At 45.4% G+C, this 21016-nt stretch overlaps 1 protein-coding gene across 3 annotated transcripts in view; it reads left to right on the top strand.

Moving 5' to 3' along the window:
• Positions 1–20341, top strand: part of BDKRB2 (bradykinin receptor B2) — a 54890-nt gene extending 34549 nt beyond the window's left edge. For 2 of the 3 annotated variants that reach the window (XM_040412079.1, XM_040412077.1), the window contains one exon: positions 18000–20341. In XM_040412079.1, the coding sequence (XP_040268013.1) occupies positions 18024–19115 (1092 nt within the window). In that variant the 5' untranslated portion in view covers positions 18000–18023 and the 3' untranslated portion in view covers positions 19116–20341. Of the gene's footprint in view, positions 1–11; positions 154–17999 lie in introns of all 3 variants that reach the window. The other variant, XM_040412078.1, reaches the window with a different exon arrangement.
• Positions 20342–21016: the final 675 nt, after the last annotated feature.

Genomic DNA, 21016 nt, shown 5'->3' with positions numbered 1-21016 from the left:
TTGTTTCTTAGGACAGTTTTACATAAAGCTGTGAGCAAAGCGAATCGCGCAGAAGCGAGTAGGTCGCGGGAGCAAGTACGAGAGAGGAGTTTGTCATCTTGGCGCAGCTTCTCCTGATATCAACGTTATTTGTGGCTTCACCTAAGACTTCAGGTATGTTTACAGAGAAATCACATTGCATGAAAGGGTGCGTTGTATGACCAATCCAACTCTGCGGCAACGTTTTTTACATCGCGCAATATTTTAATATTTTTCTGCAATCCTTTTTTTAATGTCAGTATATCTGGTGGTCTAGGAGAGTGAGGGGGATATTGTCAGAGTCCCTGGAGGTCTATTGATTAGGGGTAGTATACGTTGTGGTATAGGGCAGTGATGGGATATATGTCTAAATTTCTAGTGTTCTAGGCTATTGAAGGGGTTAATGCCATGATCCCTGGTGGTCTAGAGCATCGACCAGGTTAAGCGATTAATAGTAGTATTTCAGGTAGTTTGGGGCAGTGAAGGGGCTAATGTCTGAACTCCTGGTTGTGTAGGTTATTGAAGGGGTTAATACCATAATCATTGGTGATCTATGGCATTGAAGGGGTTAATCATGCTATAATCGTTGGTGGGCTAAGACAGTGAAGGGATTAATAGCAGTATCCCTGTAAGGATTCCTGGTGGTCTATGGCAAAAAAAGGGTTAAATTCCTAACCCTTGGTGTTGTCTAGATAAGAGCAATAGAAGACAATAATTCTCCCAATGCAAATATAGTCTGTGTTTAAATGACTAATACTCGCCATATTCTAAATCGCTGCTTGCTGTCAGTGGATGGAAACATGATTTCGTACATTCAGAAATTGATTGTACAGACCTGATACTACTCGTGGCGGAGGATGTTTTACAGTTGTATCCAGTCTAGATAATCCTCTGTGAACAAGGAGATATATTTACCGGCACTGATACATTGTTGCAAATAATCAGGACAGGATAGAGATTTGTGCTACTGATGCCAGTGAGAGAAGTAATAGGTCTGCACAGGACTTTATTTTATTTTTTTGTTTTATTTATGTATTTTTTTCCCCCTCATCTTTTTTGCTATTATCATTGGAGGTGCTCTTTAAAGATGAGTATTACGGCTGGGCCCCATTCAGACTGATGGCGCGGAGCTATCCTGCGCTCAGTGTCCGGCGCAGGTCCTTATGTCAGGATAGATGTCGCCATAGGCAGCAGAGGTTGTGTGGCATCATAAAGTCATTATAGATAACGCAGTCAATGTGTATGTAGGCAGCAGAGTTACCATTATATGCACAACTCATGATATAATGGCCGTGGTTTTGCATGGGACTGCGGGTAATTCTAAAATATTAATATAATAATGCTCTACAGCATCTGTATATGGGCTTTCTAGCTTCCCAAGAGACTTTGTGGCAAGGGTGGGGGGTGGGCAATGCCGCCTGGTACTCGTCTCCTGTCACTTTTAGGCCCATTATTGAGCATAATTGTTCCCAGTGGTTTCAAGGGGATAAGACATTGATAATATATTGTATTATAAAATACAGCAATACATTATATCCTGAACCGCTCCTATTACACCTTTTGACAACAGAAAAGAAAAAGGCGAGCCACTGTTTTTACATACGTTTAGGTACATCTTGTATTATACTCCAGAGCTGCACTCACTATTCTGCTGTTGCAGTCACTGTGTGCATACAGGATGTAATTCAGGATAAGTAATGTATGTACACAGTGACTGCACCAGCAGAATAGTGAGTGCAGCTCTGGAGTATAATACAGGATGTAACTCAGGATCAGTACAGGATAAGTAATGTAATGTATGTACACAGTGACTGCCCAGCAGAATAGTGAGTGCAGCTCTGGAGTATAATACAGGATGTAACTCAGGATAAGTAATGTATGTACACAGTGACTGCACCAGCAGAATAGTGAGTGCAGCTCTGGAGTATAATACAGGATGTAACTTAGGATCAGTACAGGATAAGTAATGTAATGTATGTACACAGTGACTGCCCAGCAGAATAGTGAGTGCAGCTCTGGAGTATAATACAGGATGTAACTCAGGATCAGTACAGGATAAGTAATGTATGTACACAGTGACTGCACCAGCAGAATAGTGAGTGCAGCTCTGGAGTATAATACAGGATTTAACTCAGGATCAGTACAGGATAAGTAATGTATCTGACATTCTTCAGATACAGGAGATACCCAGGAGGTAATCTGGAGGTGGATGCAATCTAAAAAAGTAAGATTTGTTTGTTTAAAATCTTTCCCCTCTTTACAATGGCAGACCTGGTTATGTGCAGGAATTGTTGTGCTTTTATTTCAGGTTCCACTCCTCAGAGGTTTGGATGCTGTCTGATCTGTAGACAGCTCTCCATAATGCAGCAGGAAATTGCATTTTTGAAATCTGAGATTTGTAAATTAACCGTTAAACAAACTAAGGCTGAGAACGTTGCACTTGCCACTGCCACAGAGGCCCCCTAGAAATGGAAGATGGGTTACTGCAGGTTCTGGTAGACTGAGAGTTGTGGATAGAAGGCATGTCCCACAGTCTGTGGCTCTCCATAATTCATTTACAGCACATTCAGAGTGCAAGAGCAACATGGCGGATGGCTCAGGCACAGTGGGTGAGGAACAATCATCTCCCATGCCTAAAGTATGCAAGACTGCAGCCAAAGACAAAAAGAAGGTGAGGACTGATAGTAAGCAGCTGTTGGTGTTCTATCATAAGAGGTGTGAAGTTTGAGGAAAATGGTTTTGTGAGATGTCTCCCTGGTGCTACTGCTAGCAGGGATAGACGACGGATCCTTAATATTGTTAGGCAAGCAAAGCAGGAAAGGGAGGTGGATGTTATTGTCCATCTTGGGACAAATGATCTGGCTTGCAATGAGGTTTCAAATGTGAGGGAAGCTTTTCACACACTTGGAAATGATATACGGGAGGTTGCATCAACGGTTTCATTCTCTGCAGTTTTGCCTGTGCATAACCTTCAGCATGACAGGAAGATGCGCATTAAGGAATTCAATGTATGGCTTGGTGAATGGTGTCTGAACCAAGGGTTTGGCTTTGTGTCTCATGTTAGCCCTCATTGGAATGGAAAAGAACTGTACAAGAAAGATGGTTTGCATCTTTCTCTCAAGGGAACGAATGTCCTCAGTGAACAGTTCCAAGTATTTGCTAAGGAGCATTTAAACTAGGAAAGGGGGGCAAAAGAGTGATAATCCAGCAGTCTGACTGCCCCCCAGAACAATGCCAGAAGATGCCAGAAGCACAGAGGGTAAGAAATGACAAGCTCAGAGTCTTGTCTACAAATGCTTGCAGTTTAGGGAATAATGTCAATGAACTTGAGTCTATAATGGCATCTGAGAATATAGATTTAGTGGCTGTTACTGAGACGTGGTTCAATGGAAGTTATGACTGGATATAACAATACCAGGGTTCTCTCTATACAGGAAAGACAGAGAAGGCAAGAAAGGGGGAGGGGTGGTCTTGTATGTGAAAAATAGCATAAAATCTAATTTAATACAAGTTAGGGTACTTTCACACTTGCGGCAGGACGGATCCGACATGCTGTTCACCATGTCGGATCCGTCCTTCCGCTATTTCGCCGTGCCGCCGCTCTGTCCCCATTGACTATAATGGGGACGGTGGCGGAGCTCCGGCGCAGCACGGCGAAAGCCGCCGGACTAAAAAGTCGGACATGGCAGACTTTTTAGTCCGGCGGCTTTCGCCGTGCTGCGCCGGAGCTCCGCCCCCGTCCCCATTATAGTTAATCGGGACAGAGCGGCGGCACGGCGAAATAGCAGAAGGACAGATCCGACATGGTGAACAGCATGTCGGATCCGTCCTGCCGCAAGTGTGAAAGTACCCTTAGCGAGACCAATTTAGAGTCAGTTTGGGTTACCTTGCAGCTTGATAATCATAAGGTAACTCGTGTAGGTGTGATATATAGACCACCTAGCCAAGTCAAAGAATTAGATGATCTATTAGTTGAGGAAATAGATAAAATAAAGGGGGAAGTTATCATTATGGGAGACTTTAATCTTCCTGATGTAAACTGGAAAACCAAAATAGCTAGTTCTGCCAGGAGTACAGATATTCTAAATTCCCTAATGGGATTATCTCTACAGCAAGTAGTGGAGGAGCCAACCTGGAAGGAGGCCATTTTAGATTTAGTATTCAGAAATGGGAATTTGGTATCTGATATTACTGTAGGGGAAAGCATAGGATCTAGTGATCACCAGTCAGTGTGGTTTACTATGAGTACAGTGACTGAGTCACACCACACAAAAACAAAAGTTTTAGATTTTAGAAAAACTGACTTTTCTAAAATTAGATTAGTGGTATACGAGTCCCTATCAGATTGGAACAGTTTCATTGGAGTCCAGGAGAAATGGGACTACTTAAAAGTGGCACTATTGAAGGCAACAGAAAATTGCATTAGGCTTGTCAGTAAAAGCAAAGAAAGAGACCACTGTGGTACTCAGCAGAAGTGGCCAAAATCATTAAAAACAAAAAGATAGCATTTAGTAATTATTTAAAAAAACAAAACGAGGATGACAGGCAAATTTATAAGATTAGGCAGAGAGAGGCCAAGCAAGTTATAAGAGCTTCTAAAGCACAGGCAGAAGAGAAATTAGCTCAGTCAGGGAAAAAAGGCGATAAGGCATTCTTCAGATACATAAATGAAAAAAGGAAACTAAAACAAGGAGTTAACAAATTAAATACAAAAGAAGGAAGGTACAGTTGCAAGAAAAAGTATGTGAACCCTTTGGAATTATATGGATTTCTGCACAAATTGGTCATAAAATGTGATCTGATCTTCATCTAAGTCACAAAAATAGACAATCACAGTCGGCTTAAACTAATAACACACAAAGAATTAAATGTTACCATGTTTTTATTGAACACACCATGTAAACTTTCACCAGTGGGGTACCTCAGGGATCTGTTCTGGGACCCATATTGTGTAATATCTTTATCAGCGAAATTGCAGAAGGCCTCGATGGTAAGGTGGGTCTTTTTGCTGATGACACAAAGCTTTGTAACAGGGTTGATGTTCCTGGAGGGATACAACAAATGGAAAAGGGTTTAGGAAAACTAGAGGAATGGTCAAAAATCTGGCAACTAAAATTTAATGTGAATAAGTGCAAAATAATGCACCTGGGACGTAAAAACCCAAGAGCAGAATATAAAATCAGTGATACAGTCCTAACCTCAGTATCTGAGGAAAGGGATTTAGGGGTCATTATTTCAGAAGACTTAAAGGTAGGCAGACCATGTCATAGAGCAGCAGGAGATGCTAGCAGAATGCTTGGGTGTATAGGGAGAGGCATTACCAGTAGACAGAGGGAGGCGCTCATGCCGCTCTACAGAGCACTAGTGAGACCTCATCTGGAGTATTGTGCTCAGTACTGGAGACCATATCTCCAGAAGGATATTGATACTTTGGAGAGAGTTCAGAGAAGAGCTACTAAACTGGTCCATGGATTGCAGGACAAAACTTACCAGGAAAGATTAAAGGACCTTAACATGTATAGCTGGGAAGAAAGACGAGACAGAGGGGAGATGAGAGAAACTGCTAAATACATAAAGGGAATCTACAAGGTAAAAGAGGAGAGAAGATTTACAAGAAGAAAAACTTCTACAAGAGGACATCGTTTTAAATTAGAGGGACAAAGGTTTAAAAGTAATATCAGGAAGTATTACTTTACTGAGAGAGTAGTGGATGCATGGAATAGCCTTCCTGCAGAAGTGGTAGCTGCAAATACAGGGAAGGAGTTTAAGCATGCATGGGATAGGCATAAGGCCATCCTCCATATAAGATAGGGCCGGGGGCTATCCATAGTATTCAGTATATTAGGCAGACTAGATGGGCCAAATGGTTCTTGTCTGCCGACACATTTTAGGTTTCTATGTATTATACTCCAGAGCTGCACTCACTATTCTGCTGGTGGAGCCACTGTGTACATACATTACTTATCCTGTACTGATCCTGAGTTACATCCTGTATTATACTCCAGAGCTGCACTCACTATTCTGTTGGTGGAGTCACTGTGTACATACATTACTTATCCTGTACTGATCCTGAGTTACATCCTGTATTATACTCCAGAGCTGCACTCACTATTCTGCTGGTGCAGTCACTGTGTACATACATACATTACTTATCCTGTACTGATCCTGAGTTACATCCTGTATTATACTCCAGAGCTGCACTCACTATTCTGCTGGTGCAGTCACTGTGTACATACATTACTTATCCTGTACTGATCCTGAGTTACATCCTGTATTATACTCCAGAGCTGCACTCACTATTCTGTTGGTGCAGTCACTGTGTACATACATTACTTATACTGTACTGATCCTGAGTTACATCCTGTATTATACTCCAGAGCTGCACTCACTATTCTGCTGGTGGAGTCACTGTGTACATACATTACATTACTTATCCTGTACTGATCCTCAGTTACATCCTGTATTATACTCCAGAGCTGCACTCACTATTCTGCTGGTGCAGTCACTGTGTACATATATTTATCCTGAGTTACATCCTGTATTATACTCCAGAGCTGCACTCTCTCATCTTCCCTCGTCCTCGGAGTACTAGGACGCAGGGGAATGTTTTGAATACTGGTTGAGTATACATAGTCCTTTTTAGATTCCGCACTTAGACCGTTTCCCAGTCTCTTCATTACGTGGCTGCTGTCAGTGTGCCCTGCACTGCGCCCTTTATTTACATATTGCGAGTGCCTCCGGTATTACATCACAGTGAACTCCAGTGTCTTAAATACCAACCCAAAGCTGGAAAAACAAACCTTATCCTTTTTATTCGGATTTCTCTGTTTCCAGTAAGATGTATATAACGTTCTAGCAGAGCTGAGTTTGTCATGTCACAGTGATATGATGATGTGTCATACAGGATAGGGATAGGGATAACGTGCTGTCCAGGAGCGGGGCTATGTTTGTTCTTGATGCTTTCAGTTATATTTCCCAAAGTCAAATTCAGCAAATTGTCTTGAAACCATATTTTCTTCCCTTTAATGTATACAGCCTAGATGCAGAGCTATGTGTCTCCATGGGTTACAAACCGGCTGCAAACAAATCCCATGGGGGGAACTTTTTATATTTGAAGTCAGACTGCGTTGGCGCACTTTATGCCACATTTATCAAATGTTACGTGTTTGAAAAATGTATCTCATCCTTAAACCTAAGGGCTCGTGCACACAAACCTATTTTTGGGCCACATCCGATCCGCATTTTCTGCAGGTTAGATGCCGACCCATTCACTTTAATGGGGCCGTAAAAGATGCATCCGTATGTCCGTTCCTCGGCCCTGCAAAAAAATAGAACATGTCCTACACTTGTCTGTTTTACTGATAGGACAGTTCTATTGAGGGCAGGACGTTCCGTTCAAAATCTGGAACACACGGCCCGTATCCATGATTTGTAGACTTCAAAAATGCCAACAGCCTGAGCCCTAACACTTTCATCTAGAAAAGCGACTCCGGTTTTTCCCTCCTACTGGAGCGCGATTGGGCCTTTATTAAAAAAAAAAAAAAAAAGTCTCATTGACAAATCTGGGGTGAAACTCATTAACATAGCCAATCGCACCCACTTTCCCAAAAGTGGAGCATTAATAAAATGCAAAAAGTCGCAACGTTTTTGCAGAATTTCAAAAAGTCGCAAAAGCCCATATTTTTTACTTTTTGAAGCCAGAATTCTGGAGTGAAGGCATGATGAATCAGTAGTCCGATCCTGCGTTACTCCACTCCCTCTGCTGCTCCTTCTACTGTCTGTAATACATCACTGCAGGCTCTGACTACAAGGTTTGTAGTCTGTTACCATGGAGACAGAGATGCTGTTTATATACACAGAGCAGTGGGAGATTCATTGTGTCTATTTGCATATCTGCTTCATGTTCCTATTTTTGATAAATCGGGCCTCAGTCCGAGGAGCGATGTTCACGTCTGGGCGCACACGGACTGATCGTTGACCCTTTATGGCCCTGTTCACATGTGCGATTCTTGACCTGTGCGGAGAAAGTCGCAGCATGCACCGTTTATTGATGGGTGTCTGATAAAAACGGACATTACATCGACGCCATCCGCATTCAGGTCGTTTAATAAAAGGTTGTTTTTTGCTGGTACAAGGACACGATCGCTCAGAGGCTAAAAGCAATAAAAAATGGTTGCAAAATATACCCCCCCCCCCCATCTCTATGCAGGACCTCTGTCATCATGGCGGTTGGAACTGGTACGAGGCCGGTGCTCCTTAAATGTTACTGACGAGGCCATAATTACCAGGAAATGACATCAGCTCTTATGAAATTTGTAAAATTCCAAGTGAAAGTATGAAACCTATAAACCGTGCAGTGACGGGTTCGGCAGGTGGTCACTTACATCGCTTCTGTAGCCACAGATCCTGCAGTATGCGAGGACACACACATACATTCAACGTTAAAGGGGAACGCCACTTACACTGGCAGAAAAGAGGCTAAGCTGCACATCTGGCCCTTTAACGTCAGAATTAGTAATGGTCCCATCTCACAGACCCTCAGCTATTTTCCCTGATGTCCCTACAGGTGGAGTGCCCCTTTAGATTTTACACTTATTCATCCCTTTCATATCCTGCTGTTAGTTTCCTTCTGTTTCTGAAGCCACGATGGGCACCTCTGTATCTCTAAATGTCCAGTAGCTCAGCCCTCGCCACCGTCCAGAGATTTATTAAGACCCCAGCTGTCCACGCTTGTCGTCCAGCTACTGTGTCAGCTATTTCTAGTCGGTGACCCTCCTATTATCTATAGCAGCGTACCATGGAGTCTATCCGGACAGGCGTTTGCATCGGCCGGCTTGTCATGTAGGCGCTCGTACACATTAGTAAATGTAGGCTGAACCCAGCAGTTTCTCCGGGGCCAGACAACCAGCTTATGGTTTTTGGGTTCTCCACACTTTTCACCTCCCAATGGCAGATCTCAGAAGAAAAGAATGATTGAGCCGGTTCGATTTCGGCAAGTGGTGTCTCTTCAGTAGTGACGGGTGAAGCTGAGGAATCGCCCGAGACCTGGAGGGATGAGCTGCCGGTGCTGATCGTACATGAGTAGGAATACAAGGTCCTCCGGGGGGGGTTGTAACTTCCATTATGGTCCGTGTCCGGGAAACAACGGGATCTGTCTGTCCTAAATGAATCTCACACCTTACCTATCTCCTACCTTACCTATCTCCTACCTTACCTATCTCCTACCTTACCTATCTCCTGCCTTACCTATCTCCTGCCTTACCTATCTCCTACCTTACCTATCTCCTACCTTACCTATCTCCTACCTTACCTATCTCCTACCTTACCTATCTCCTGCCTTACCTATCTCCTGCCTTACCTATCTCCTACCTTACCTATCTCCTACCTTACCTATCTCCTACCTTACCTATCTCCTGCCTTACCTATCTCCTACCTTACCTATCTCCTACCTTGCCTATCTCCTGCCTCTTGCCTATCTCCCGCCTCTTGCCTATCTCCCGCCTCTTGCCTATCTCCCGCCTCTTGCCTATCTCCCGCCCCTTGCCTATCTCCCGCCCCTTGCCTATCTCCCGCCCCTTGCCTATCTCCCGCCCCTTGCCTATCTCCCGCCCCTTGCCTATCTCCCGCCCCTTGCCTATCTCCCGCCCCTTGCCTATCTCCCGCCCCTTGCCTATCTCCCGCCCCTTGCCTATCTCCCGCCCCTTGCCTATCTCCCGCCCCTTGCCTATCTCCCGCCCCTTGCCTATCTCCCGCCCCTTGCCTATCTCCCGCCCCTTGCCTATCTCCCGCCCCTTGCCTATCTCCTGCCCGACCCATCTCTCCAATGTCCCCCGCCTAGGGCACACCGTACAGATACATTCAAATATTACCTGCTCACACAGCAGCACGATGCTACCAGATGATTGAATATGGGGGTCCCTGCAGCAACTTTGAAAAGGTATAAAAAAATATCAGCACAGTCAGTGAAGATGTGGGTGCAATCACTCGGGGCCCTGGGCAATGGGACCACTGAATATCCAGTAGTAAAGAAAGACAAGGCTCCACTCCAAAATTCAGTGAAAAAGAAAAAGGGGGCTGGGGGGGTGGACCCAGTATATTCCGCTGCAACGTTTCAGCCCAGCACAGGCCTGCATCTTTAGTTCTCCATCCGTGTACGTTCTTTGTGATTGGGTGTTGCCATGGAGACATGCAGTGTGCCCTCGTGCGCATCATGGACGCAGTCCACCTAACCGCCGATATCTGCACCCTGTATCGCCTTCCACCAGGGGACCGTGTCACAGACGTGTCAATGACACTGCATGAAAAGCTGCCCAGAAACAATGATTTCAATGTCCACATCAACTATGCTTTTATCCAGTGAATAAGCTTTTGCAGGTTCATCTGGTGATAAGCGGCGCCTTTATTCGAGCCACTTATCAGGAACAAGCATTTGTGCCTGATAAACGACACAAGTAAAATGGCCTTCGGTGACCCCTGAAGAGAATGACTTGGGCCGGGGCTGCATCTAGACTTATTGTAGCCATTTTGATTGATTTTCAAGAGGACCCGTCCCCTCTCCTGACAGCTCTGTTGTAGTAACTACTTGCATTCCCCATGTCACATCAATCCCGGACCATCCCATGTCGTTCCTCTTTTATTCCTGCTAGAAATTATGAGTAAAGGTGCAACTTTTTTGAGGTCTGTGATGCACATGATTGCTTACAAGTCAAATCCTTTGCACTTCATTCTAAATCAATTAAAAGTGCCAGCCCCGGGCCATAGAAATGGGTCCAGTTTAGTTTGAGGGCTCGTGCACACGAACGTGTGCTGCCCGTTGCCGTATTGCAGACCGCATTTGCGGATCCGCAATACACGGGCACCATTCTGTGACCATTTCGCATCACAGATGCGGACCCATTCATTTTAATGGGTCCGCAAATCCGGAGATGCGGAACGGAAGAACGGAACACTAAGAAGTGCTTTCTGGGGTTCCGTTCCGTACTTCTGCACCGCAAAAAGATAGAACTTGCTCTATCTTTTTGCGGAATGGAAGGATCGCTATCCCCATGTGCCTGCCCCACGGACGGTGCACGTGCATTGCGGTCCACAGCACGGGCTTCACACCCTAACCCTCATTCACACGTCCGTGTTTGTGCTCAAATCCGTGAGAAGGTGGTCAGTGATGCATCTGTGAAGGATCAGTTTTGGGGCCGTGTGTCCGTTTTTTGCTGTCCGTGTGCCATCCGTTTTTCACTGACGCTGAACAGCTGAAAAATAATTTTCAAAGCATCTCTTCCAAATGAGGCCACTTTCACATCTGCGCTTTCCATTTCCGCTATTGAGATTCGTCATAGGATCTTAATAGCGGGTTTGTTTTGCCCCCATTCATTGTCAATGGGGACAAAACTGAGCTGAACAAAACGGAGTCACCAGAATGTATTCCGTTCCGTTTGGTTGCGTCTCCATCGTGGACAGAATAACACTTCAAGCAGCTGATCATGATGTGGTGCGAAGCAAGACGGATCCGTCCTGACATACAATGTCCCCCATAGACTTTCAGTGGGGCTCATGACGGATCCGTCTTGGCTATGTTAGGGATAATACAGCCGGATCTGTTTATAACGGATGCAGATGGTTGTATCATTATCAGTAACTGAAGCGTTTTTGCTGAGCCCTGACAGATCCAGTAAAAACGCTGGTGTGAAAGTCGCCTGATCCGCGAAACATGGATGCAACACGGACCGTGGTAAGAAACTGATGTGTGAATAGACACATAAAAATGAATGGGGGTGTGTGCTGTCTGTGGAGATCACGGACGTGTGAATGAGGCTTTAGCGTGCGGCCACACGGTCAGGTTTTCGGATGCCATTTTGAAAGCCAAAATCAGGAGTGGGTCCTAACAGGAGAGACAGTATAGAGGACAGATGCATCTTCTCTTATCCGGAATTCACTCCTGGTCGCGGCTTCCAAAACTTCATCAGGAATCGTGGCCGTGCCCTAAGGCCTCATGCACACTAACGCATTTTGTTTCCGTGTCTGTTCATTATTATTTTTTTGCGGATAGAATGCAGACCCATTCATTTCAATGGGTCCTCAAAAAATGCGGACCGCACACTGTTTGCTATCCGTATGTCCGTTCCGTAGCCCCGCAAAAAAAATATACTATGTCCTATACTTGTCCATTTTAGGCATTGTTACAATGGATCCGCAAAAAAAAAAAAACAGATGGCATCTGGTTTGTTTTTTTTGCGGATCCGCAAGACTCATACGGTCGTGTGCATGTAGCCTAAGTCTGGAAGATAATTGATTAGCAGATGAGGGATAGCGCTATCGGCAATAATTCACGTAGAGAGACCGTTCTTCTCAGTGTTGAGCCCCGCGTTGCACCCAGGGGTTATAGACACAGAGAGGAGCAGCCGCCCAATGGTTACTTTGTATCAAACGTTTCCCCGTGTTTTGATACAATTACTACAAAGTATCACTCGCTGCCTCCTTGTTTTCATCCCTCATGTCTGGGACTCTGGCCAGAAAAGATCAGCAATAAAATGTGTTATCTGATACTTTCACACTTGCGGAAGAAGATTCCGACAATCCGGACGCAAACTGATGGCGTTTGTCAGACGGATCCGGATGCGTATCCGTCTGACAAATGCATTGAAATACCGGATCCATCTCATCCGGAAAACGGATCCGGTATTAATTTTTTTTGCATTTTTAAAGGTCTGCGCAATCAGAATTTGTTTTGCCGGAACACTTGATGCCGGATCCGGCACTAATACACTTCAATGTAAATTAATGCCGGATCCTGCATTCCCTCAAGTGATCAGTATTTTTGGTCGGACAGAGAACTGCAGCATGCTGCGCTATTTTCTCCATCCAAAAAACGTAAAAGGGACTGAACTGATGCATCCTGAGCGGATTTCTCTCCATTCAGAATGCATTAGGATAAAACTGATCAGTTCTTTTCCGGTATTGAGCCCCTAGGACGGAACTCAGCGCCGGAAAAGAAAAACGCTAGTGTGAAAGTGCCCTAAAGCCTCATTCACACGTCAGTGTTCGGTCAGTGATTTCCATTAGTGATTTTGAGCCAAAACCAGGTGCGGCTCTAAACACAGAACATGAGCAGGTCTTTCCCTTCTACCTGATGTCTGTGGAGGCTCCGATCCTGGTTTTGTCTCAGTCACTGATGGAAATCACTGACCAAACACTGACGTGTGAATGAGGCCTAAGGCTGTATTTCTGGAGTTCATTGTATGCAGTCGGTGAATTCCTATTTGATCCTGGGCTGAGCCAAGTCTTCATATTTCAGTGATTTTGTGTAAAACAGGGGTGCCCAACCTTTTCTGGTTAGGGGCCACATTGTCAGGCCTCATGCACACGACCGTTCCGTTTTTTGCGCTCCGCAAAAAACTTAAGACTCAATTCGCGGAACGGGCGGCCCCCATTCTAGAAATGCCTATTCTTGTCTGCAAAACGGACAAGAATAGGACATGTTATATTTTTTTTGCGGGGCCACGGAACGGAGCAACGGATGCGGACAGCACACGGACTGCTGTCCGCATCTTTTGTGGCCCCACTGAAGTGAATGGGTCCGCACCTGAGCTGCAAAAACTGCGGCTCGAATGCGGACCAAAACAACGGTCGCGTGCATGAGGCCTCAGACTGAACCAACCATAAGGGCCGAAAATAAAATCTTAAAGGAGTATTACCAACTATAGTAATAATAATAATCTTTATGTAGCGCCAACATATTCCGCAGCGCTTTACAATTCAGGAAATACCGGATTTATGGCGTATTGAACTTACAATGTATCCCATAAATGTCTCACTTCCAAGGCTCCCATCTAATGGGGGAATACATGAAAAATGAATGCGAGCAGCCGTCCGACACCCACGTCGGTCACCAGATGGTTGGGGGCCCCTTGGTGTAAAATGTCCTGATTGCGTTTTGCAGCGGTGAGGTTGTCGTGCGTCCGCTGAGTTGTCAGGCGCCGTGAGGGAGATCCAGGGCTATTTGTTTGTGCTGTGAAGCTGCCAGCGTCTTCTCTGGGGAGGGGGCAGGATTCGCCTTTCCTTGTTTAGACGGAAACGCCATGTGTCTCGGAACGGGAACATTTCTGCAGGAGGATAAATTGTTCCATGAAGTTTCTGGCACTGTGCTAGTGACAACATTGTGAGAGGGGTCTTCTGACAACTGACACCCACCTACAGCGTTACAACTTCCTTCACCTTCAAAGTCAGGCATTCTGAAGATTATACAAGAAGACTTCTTGGTCCGTCCTCTGAGGTTCTCACCTCACTGGGCCTGTGCTGGACGGGGATCCCCGGGACTGTCCCTACACCCCCCTCTGACAATCAGGTCATCGGATCAGCCTACCTTCAGCTGCTGTGAAACTACAACTCCCAGCATGCAAACATACTTGGTTGTTCTTCTAATTCCCATAGAAGTGAATGGAGCATTCTCAGTGGCTCCGACCTCTCCACCTCCCCAGAAATGAGAATTTCGCCCAGTTTTCTCCCTCTTTACCCCCTTTAGGCCTCATGCACACGACAGTTGTTTTTTGAGTCCGCAAATTGTGCATCCGCCCCAAAAAAACGGATGCGGCATCCGTTTTTTTTTTTTTGGAGGATCCATTTTTTTCTACAGATCCCTTGTAATAAATGCCTATCCTTGTCCGCAAATTTGAAAAAAGTAGGACAACGGACGCGGAACACAAACGGATGAACTATCAATATTGAAATGAATGGGAGGCCGATAAAAACAACTTTTGTGTGCATGAGGCCTTACTTGAACCTTGGACCCATTCCCCACCTTTTGGGAATGCATGCTCGCGTGTCGCCCCCACCACCTGTTACACCCGTAGCCTAAAGGGGCTGTCTGAGATTAGGAAAAAAGGATGGATTTTCTTTCTGGAACCAGCGCCACTCTTGTTTACAGGCTGTGTTTGGTATTGCAGCTCATTCCAATTGACTTGAATGGGTCCTAGCTGCAATACCAAAGACAGCCACCAGACAAGAGTGGCGCTGCTGACCCTCATCTCCCAGCCCTTTAATGTATGGCATTTTTTATGTAGTCTATCGACATTTGAGACGCAGTATATATGAATGCCCCCCCCATCCACAGCAACTCTCATCGGGTTGGCGTTAGATGTTGCTCTGATGAGAAGCGGCTGCAGATAAGAAGAGATGAGCGAACGCTTTCTGCCATATTAGGAAGCTGTTCAGTCCTCCCGGGGCTGCGGTGCTGGCTCCATCCTCTGCTTTCATGTCGGGAGGGTGGAAAACTGGCCTAAAGGAAATGATAATGACCTGCTCTAAGCGTACCCTAAGCCAAGGTCGTCAGTATTGGGGTCCATTCACACGTCCACAATTTAGTTCCGCATTTTGCGGAACGTTATTGCAGACCCATTCATTTCTATGGGGGGGGCAGCACAATGTGCTGCCCAAACACGGAATTGCGGACCCGCACTTCTGGGTCCGCAATTCCGTTCCCGAAAAAAATAGAACATGTCCTATTCTTGTCCGCAATTGCAGACAAGAACAGGCATATTCTATTAATGCCGGCAATGTGCGGTCCGCAAAATGCGGAACCGCCGTGTTTTGCGGATCCGTGGACCCGCAAAACACGTTGCGGATGTGTGAATGGACCCTTAGGCCCCCTGCACACGAACGTGTGCACCCCTTGGTCGTGCTGGGGCCCGCAATGCACGAACGGTCCGTGGGGCAGCTGCAGCGTATCGGGGACCGATTCACTTGAATGGGTCCGCAATCCGGCCGTTCCGCAAAAAGATAGGACATGTTCTATGTTTTTGCGGGACGGAAGTACGGGTCCGCAGTGAATGGGTCCGCATCCGTGATGCGGAATGCCCACGGAACGGCAGCCGTGTATTGCGGATCCGCAAATGCGGTCCGCAATACGGCAACGGGAAGCACACGTTCGTGTGCAGGGGGCCTTAGGGTTCACGCACATGAACATGTGCGGATCGCGGACTCATTCACTTGATTGGGGTCCGCGATCTGCATCCGACGGTCCGCACCGCCAAAAATTTGTGCCGGCACTACTTTTTGCAGTTCAGAGGCACGGAGAGAAACCTCACAGAAGAACTCCATAGTGCGGGTTCCGTGCCGCCAAGTGTATGGGTGCGCATCCGTGATGCGGGGTGCACACAGCCGGTGCCCGTGTATTGCGGGCCGTATGCATGAGGCCTTAAACTGTAGAAAATGTAAAAAAAAAACACCACACTTGTCTACAGGTTGTACCTGGTATTGTACTTTATTGAAATTAATGGGGATGAGCTGCAATACCACATACAACCTGCGGCGCTGTTTTTGGAAGTAAAGCTGCCATGGACAATCCCTTTAAAGGGGTTGTGCCACAAAACACCTGGATCTGAACACTTTTGTAATTTCATGTAATTAGAAATTTAGTATACCCAGTGAGTTATTCAATAAAATGTATCTGTATAGCGCCACCTGCTGTTTGTTATTTTCCTTATTTTATATTTTTGTTTTGCCCGTATCACTGAGCTGGTCGAGCGCGCTCAGTTTAAATCTTCAGATGCCACCAGCCAGTGTTAGAAGCTGTGTCAGTTACAGGGAAAGAGCTACATCAGAAAGGACCCCCCTTCCCCCCCCCACCCCGAGTTGCAAGCCTGAAGAGGATCTAGGAGAACAATTGGAGCAATGATTGTGGAGATCTCTGGATCCATGTAAGGTGCAGGGTTGGGTCTAGCTTTAGTAGAAGGGTATCGTCATGTACTATATGATGTCTGATTATCATTTTTTACCTCCGTCATGGGGGGGGGGGGGGCCATTTTAAGTTTTGCTTTAAATAGTCTCAGTGATTAAGCCTGAGACGTGTCTTGTAGTTGGAATGAATGTGGCCTGAGCGGAGAACAGACTGTGCCCGATCTGTAGACGTGTTTCACAATGGTCGGACTTCCCGTGCGTGACGGGAACAATCTGATCCGAATGGTAACCAGATCATTCCTCATCCTTGGGTCAATACACTTCAGGACTTTCCCACCGCGGCAGGTACCGTCTGTGCAGTATCTCGAGCGTCCTGACCTGCTTGGGTCGAAATAAAATGCCCACGTTATTAAATTACCAAACGCCAATTAGTGAGGCTGAGCAGCAGAGCATCATGGGAATGTTTAACGTTCTCCCACACAATGACATTTATCATATGGGCCTGGAGATGGTGGGAATCGTAACGCTTGGCGTCAAGGTGCGGCATTCAGTGCTGTTTTGGGTGGTCTTGTGTGGGGAGCAGAAGTGACAACTACTTTGACAATGTCCTGGAGGATATTGTATAGTACAACCCCCCCCCGTTCCTGGTCACAACAGCAGAGTGCAAAATCAGATTTAAATGGGTTCCTTCTAAAACGGCACCACACCTGTCTACAGGTCGTATGCAGTATTGCTTCAGTGGAGTGGAGCGGAGATGCTAGAACAGTAGCAGTTGGCCATGGCGCCAGCTAGCCACAATCTCCTCATAATAGGGCCAGATATCCACAATGCCCCCAACAAGAGCCGATGTATATGGTGCTGGAAAGATTGGGTGGGGGTGGGAGAAGAAATATGGGGCCACCTCCTAGAATAGAATTGGCAGGGTTATGAAGGGATCTAGGTGTTTGTATTAAGACTACATTGCTCAACTTGCATACGTTCATGTCAATGGTCACTGTATCCTGAGCGGCCACCTCTTGACCAAGGTACAGTATGGGCTGCTCGTGTCAAACCCCTTTAGATAATCTGAGGTCTCTGTAGAGATGCAGGGCTGGTGGGCAGTCAGAGTCTTCCATGTCCACAGGCAGGAGTCTGATGGATGGCAGTATACCAGTGCCGGAGACTCTTATCTAATGCCCGTGGTCATTTTTGGATGTTCCCATATCATACATGCATTCACAAACGTTGCTGTAGCTGTTGAGCGTTACATATTTTGTACTTAGACAATTTTGACTGCATTGATGAAGATTAATTTGTTTCTGTGTTTCCAACAGGAGCCCGAGCATACTGAACTCAAGATGATGGGCGAAGATCCCAACTCAACGATGACCATGGTTATTGACACCAAAGCATCTCCAAAAAATGAATGCATAGACTTGGAACAGTTTCAGTGGGTCTTTACCTACCAACCCCCGTACATGTGGTTCATCTTCGTCTTGGGCTTCATAGAAAACTTTTTTGTCATCTCAGTCTTTATCCTTCACAAGAGTCGCTGCACAGTGGCCGAGATCTACCTGGGGAATATGGCAGCTGCCGATTTGATTTTTGTCAGCGGCCTACCATTCTGGGCTATATACATCACCAACCATTACTACTGGCCATTTGGAGCCTTTATGTGTGTGGCCGTCAACTCACTGATCCAAATCAACCTTTACAGCAGCATTTATTTCCTCATGATGGTAAGTGTTGACAGATATCTGGCTCTGGTGAAGACCATGTCCGTTGGTCGCTTGAGAAGACCCTGGTGGGCAAAGGTGAGCTGTGCAATCATCTGGATTTTCTCATTTGTGTTGAGCATGCCCACCATGGTGTTCCGAAAGGTGATGTTCATCGAAGACTTTAATACCACTGCCTGTATTACAAAACTACCGTCTTTAGACTGGTACATTGCCCAAAATATCATCATGAATGTTCTTGGCTTCTTGGTGCCGTTGGTCGTCATCGCCTTCTGTACATTGCAAATTATTTGTGTTTTGAGGAACAACGCAATGCAGCAGTTCAAGGATGTCAACAAGGAGAAGAAGGCCACTTGGCTGGTCTTGTCCGTGCTCTTGGTCTTCATAGTGTGCTGGCTTCCCTTCCATATTTGCACCTTTATTGACACATTGGAACGGTTCGGCGCCTTCCCTACGTGTGTGGTGAGATCCGTTAATCATATTTTTAACCAAATCTCAACTTACATTGGCTTTAGTAACAGCTGTATCAATCCGGTCCTGTACATCATGGTTGGGAATAACTTTAGGCAAAAAGCTGTTGATGTCTACTGTGGGCTTCTACGTAAAGGAGGATATAACAGAAGGAAGTCATCATTCCCGACAGATGAAACCACCGTCAACTCAACACCGACTTCATTCCCCATGGGATTTAACAAGAAGAAATCAATTGCTTGAATCTCCTATCGCAACTTTTTGGCTTCAGTGTTTTTAGCCTTATTTCATATTTATTTGATGGCCTTGAAGGGAAGCAGTCTACACTGTGTGAAGATCACATCTGAGAACATATTGTACTTGGAACATTTGACCAGAGGACCAATTCTGTTCAAGGATCCACAAATGTTCAGGACCCCCTGAGAGTCAAAAAACCAAATTGACCTGCTAGTGCAGCAGGAGCCTGACCCAGTGGCCTACAGCTCTAATTTTCCCACGTGAATTTTGTGTCTTGCTATGTTTAGTGATCATTGCCACCTAAATCCTTCCTCCGAAGGTTCAGAAGATGACATAGGTGGGTATGGAGGTTTCTAATGAGAGAAGTGACTAAGTTCCACCAAAGAAAGCTCCTTCATATCGGGAACCAGAAGCCAGGGTGTGCATACCATGGAGGCAGGCCATGCAGAAGCTATGAGACCCTTGAAGAAAGGGGGCTCAGCCCTGGTCAACTCAACCCCTTTGTTATTCGATGATTACAAACTGTGAAGGACTCTTCCAGTAGCTCAGAGGAGGAATTTCGTCATGGAAAGGGGATAGCAGGTGAAGCAAACAGGCCCTTCTGTCCTTGCACCATAATGGGGGCCTACTTTTAGTCTATTCTTTGGCGTCCCTCTTCTATGTACACCACTAATTGGAAAGTGTTATTAAAGGGACGCACACCTTACGTGTTTACATTGTGGTTTTATTTGCTTGGTGAACTTAAGCCAAGTATATACAAAATTCATCTTCTAATCTTCCCTGGCACCATTTGGTGGGTGTAGATGTCCCTGTGGTCCCATAGATGTCCTAACAAAGGCTCTGTCTTCTGACCAATGTTTATTTTTATTTTATAAGATCTTTTATCTAATGCAGATTTTTTTTTTTTTATGCTGTTTTTGTATATATTGCACAACTTCCAGGCAATCTCATACCACATGTATTCATGTGGTCATGTCTGGATGAGGGCAGTGAGGAGATAGGAACTGCACTCTATATAAACGCCTCTTTAAGCTTGGCTGCCACATCCAAGAATCCTTGTATGACCCAGGCTCTAGTAGGTCTACCAAAGTATTTTCTTAGGCCAGTAATAGTATTAGGGCAGAACTACATAGGTGGTCTGTCCAAGCTGCAGTCAGTCTTCTCTATGACCAGAGTCCTGGTGATTGCTCCTAACGCCATTGATTTTGTGACCCTCACCCTATCGAAGCAACCATGTACAGGGAGTGCAGAATTATTAGGCAAGTTGTATTTTTGAGGATTAATTTTATTATTGAACAACAACCATGTTCTCAATGAACCCAAAAAACTCATTAATATCAAAGCTGAATATTTTTGGAAGTAGTTTTTAGTTTGTTTTCAGTTTTAGCTATTTTAGGGGGATATCTGTGTGTGCAGGTGACTATTACTGTGCATAATTATTAGGCAACTTAACAAAAACAAATATATACCCATTTCAATTATTTATTTTTACCAGTGAAACCAATATAACATCTCAACATTCACAAATATACATTTCTGACATTCAAAAACAAAACAAAAACAAATCAGTGACCAATATAGCCACCTTTCTTTGCAAGGACACTCAAAAGCCTGCCATCCATGGATTCTGTCAGTGTTTTGATCTGTTCACCATCAACATTGCGTGCAGCAGCAACCACAGCCTCCCAGACACTGTTCAGAGAGGTGTACTGTTTTCCCTCCTTGTAAATCTCACATTTGATGATGGACCACAGGTTCTCAATGGGGTTCAGATCAGGTGAACAAGGAGGCCATGTCATTAGATTTTCTTCTTTTATACCCTTTCTTGCCAGCCACGCTGTGGAGTACTTGGACGTGTGTGATGGAGCATTGTCCTGCATGAAAATCATGTTTTTCTTGAAGGATGC

Source organism: Bufo bufo, chromosome 11, assembly GCF_905171765.1.
Source record: "Bufo bufo chromosome 11, aBufBuf1.1, whole genome shotgun sequence".
NCBI lineage: Eukaryota > Metazoa > Chordata > Amphibia > Anura > Bufonidae > Bufo > Bufo bufo.
The sequence above is the reverse complement of the archived record's forward strand: the minus strand, read 5'-3'. Positions and strand labels throughout refer to the sequence as shown.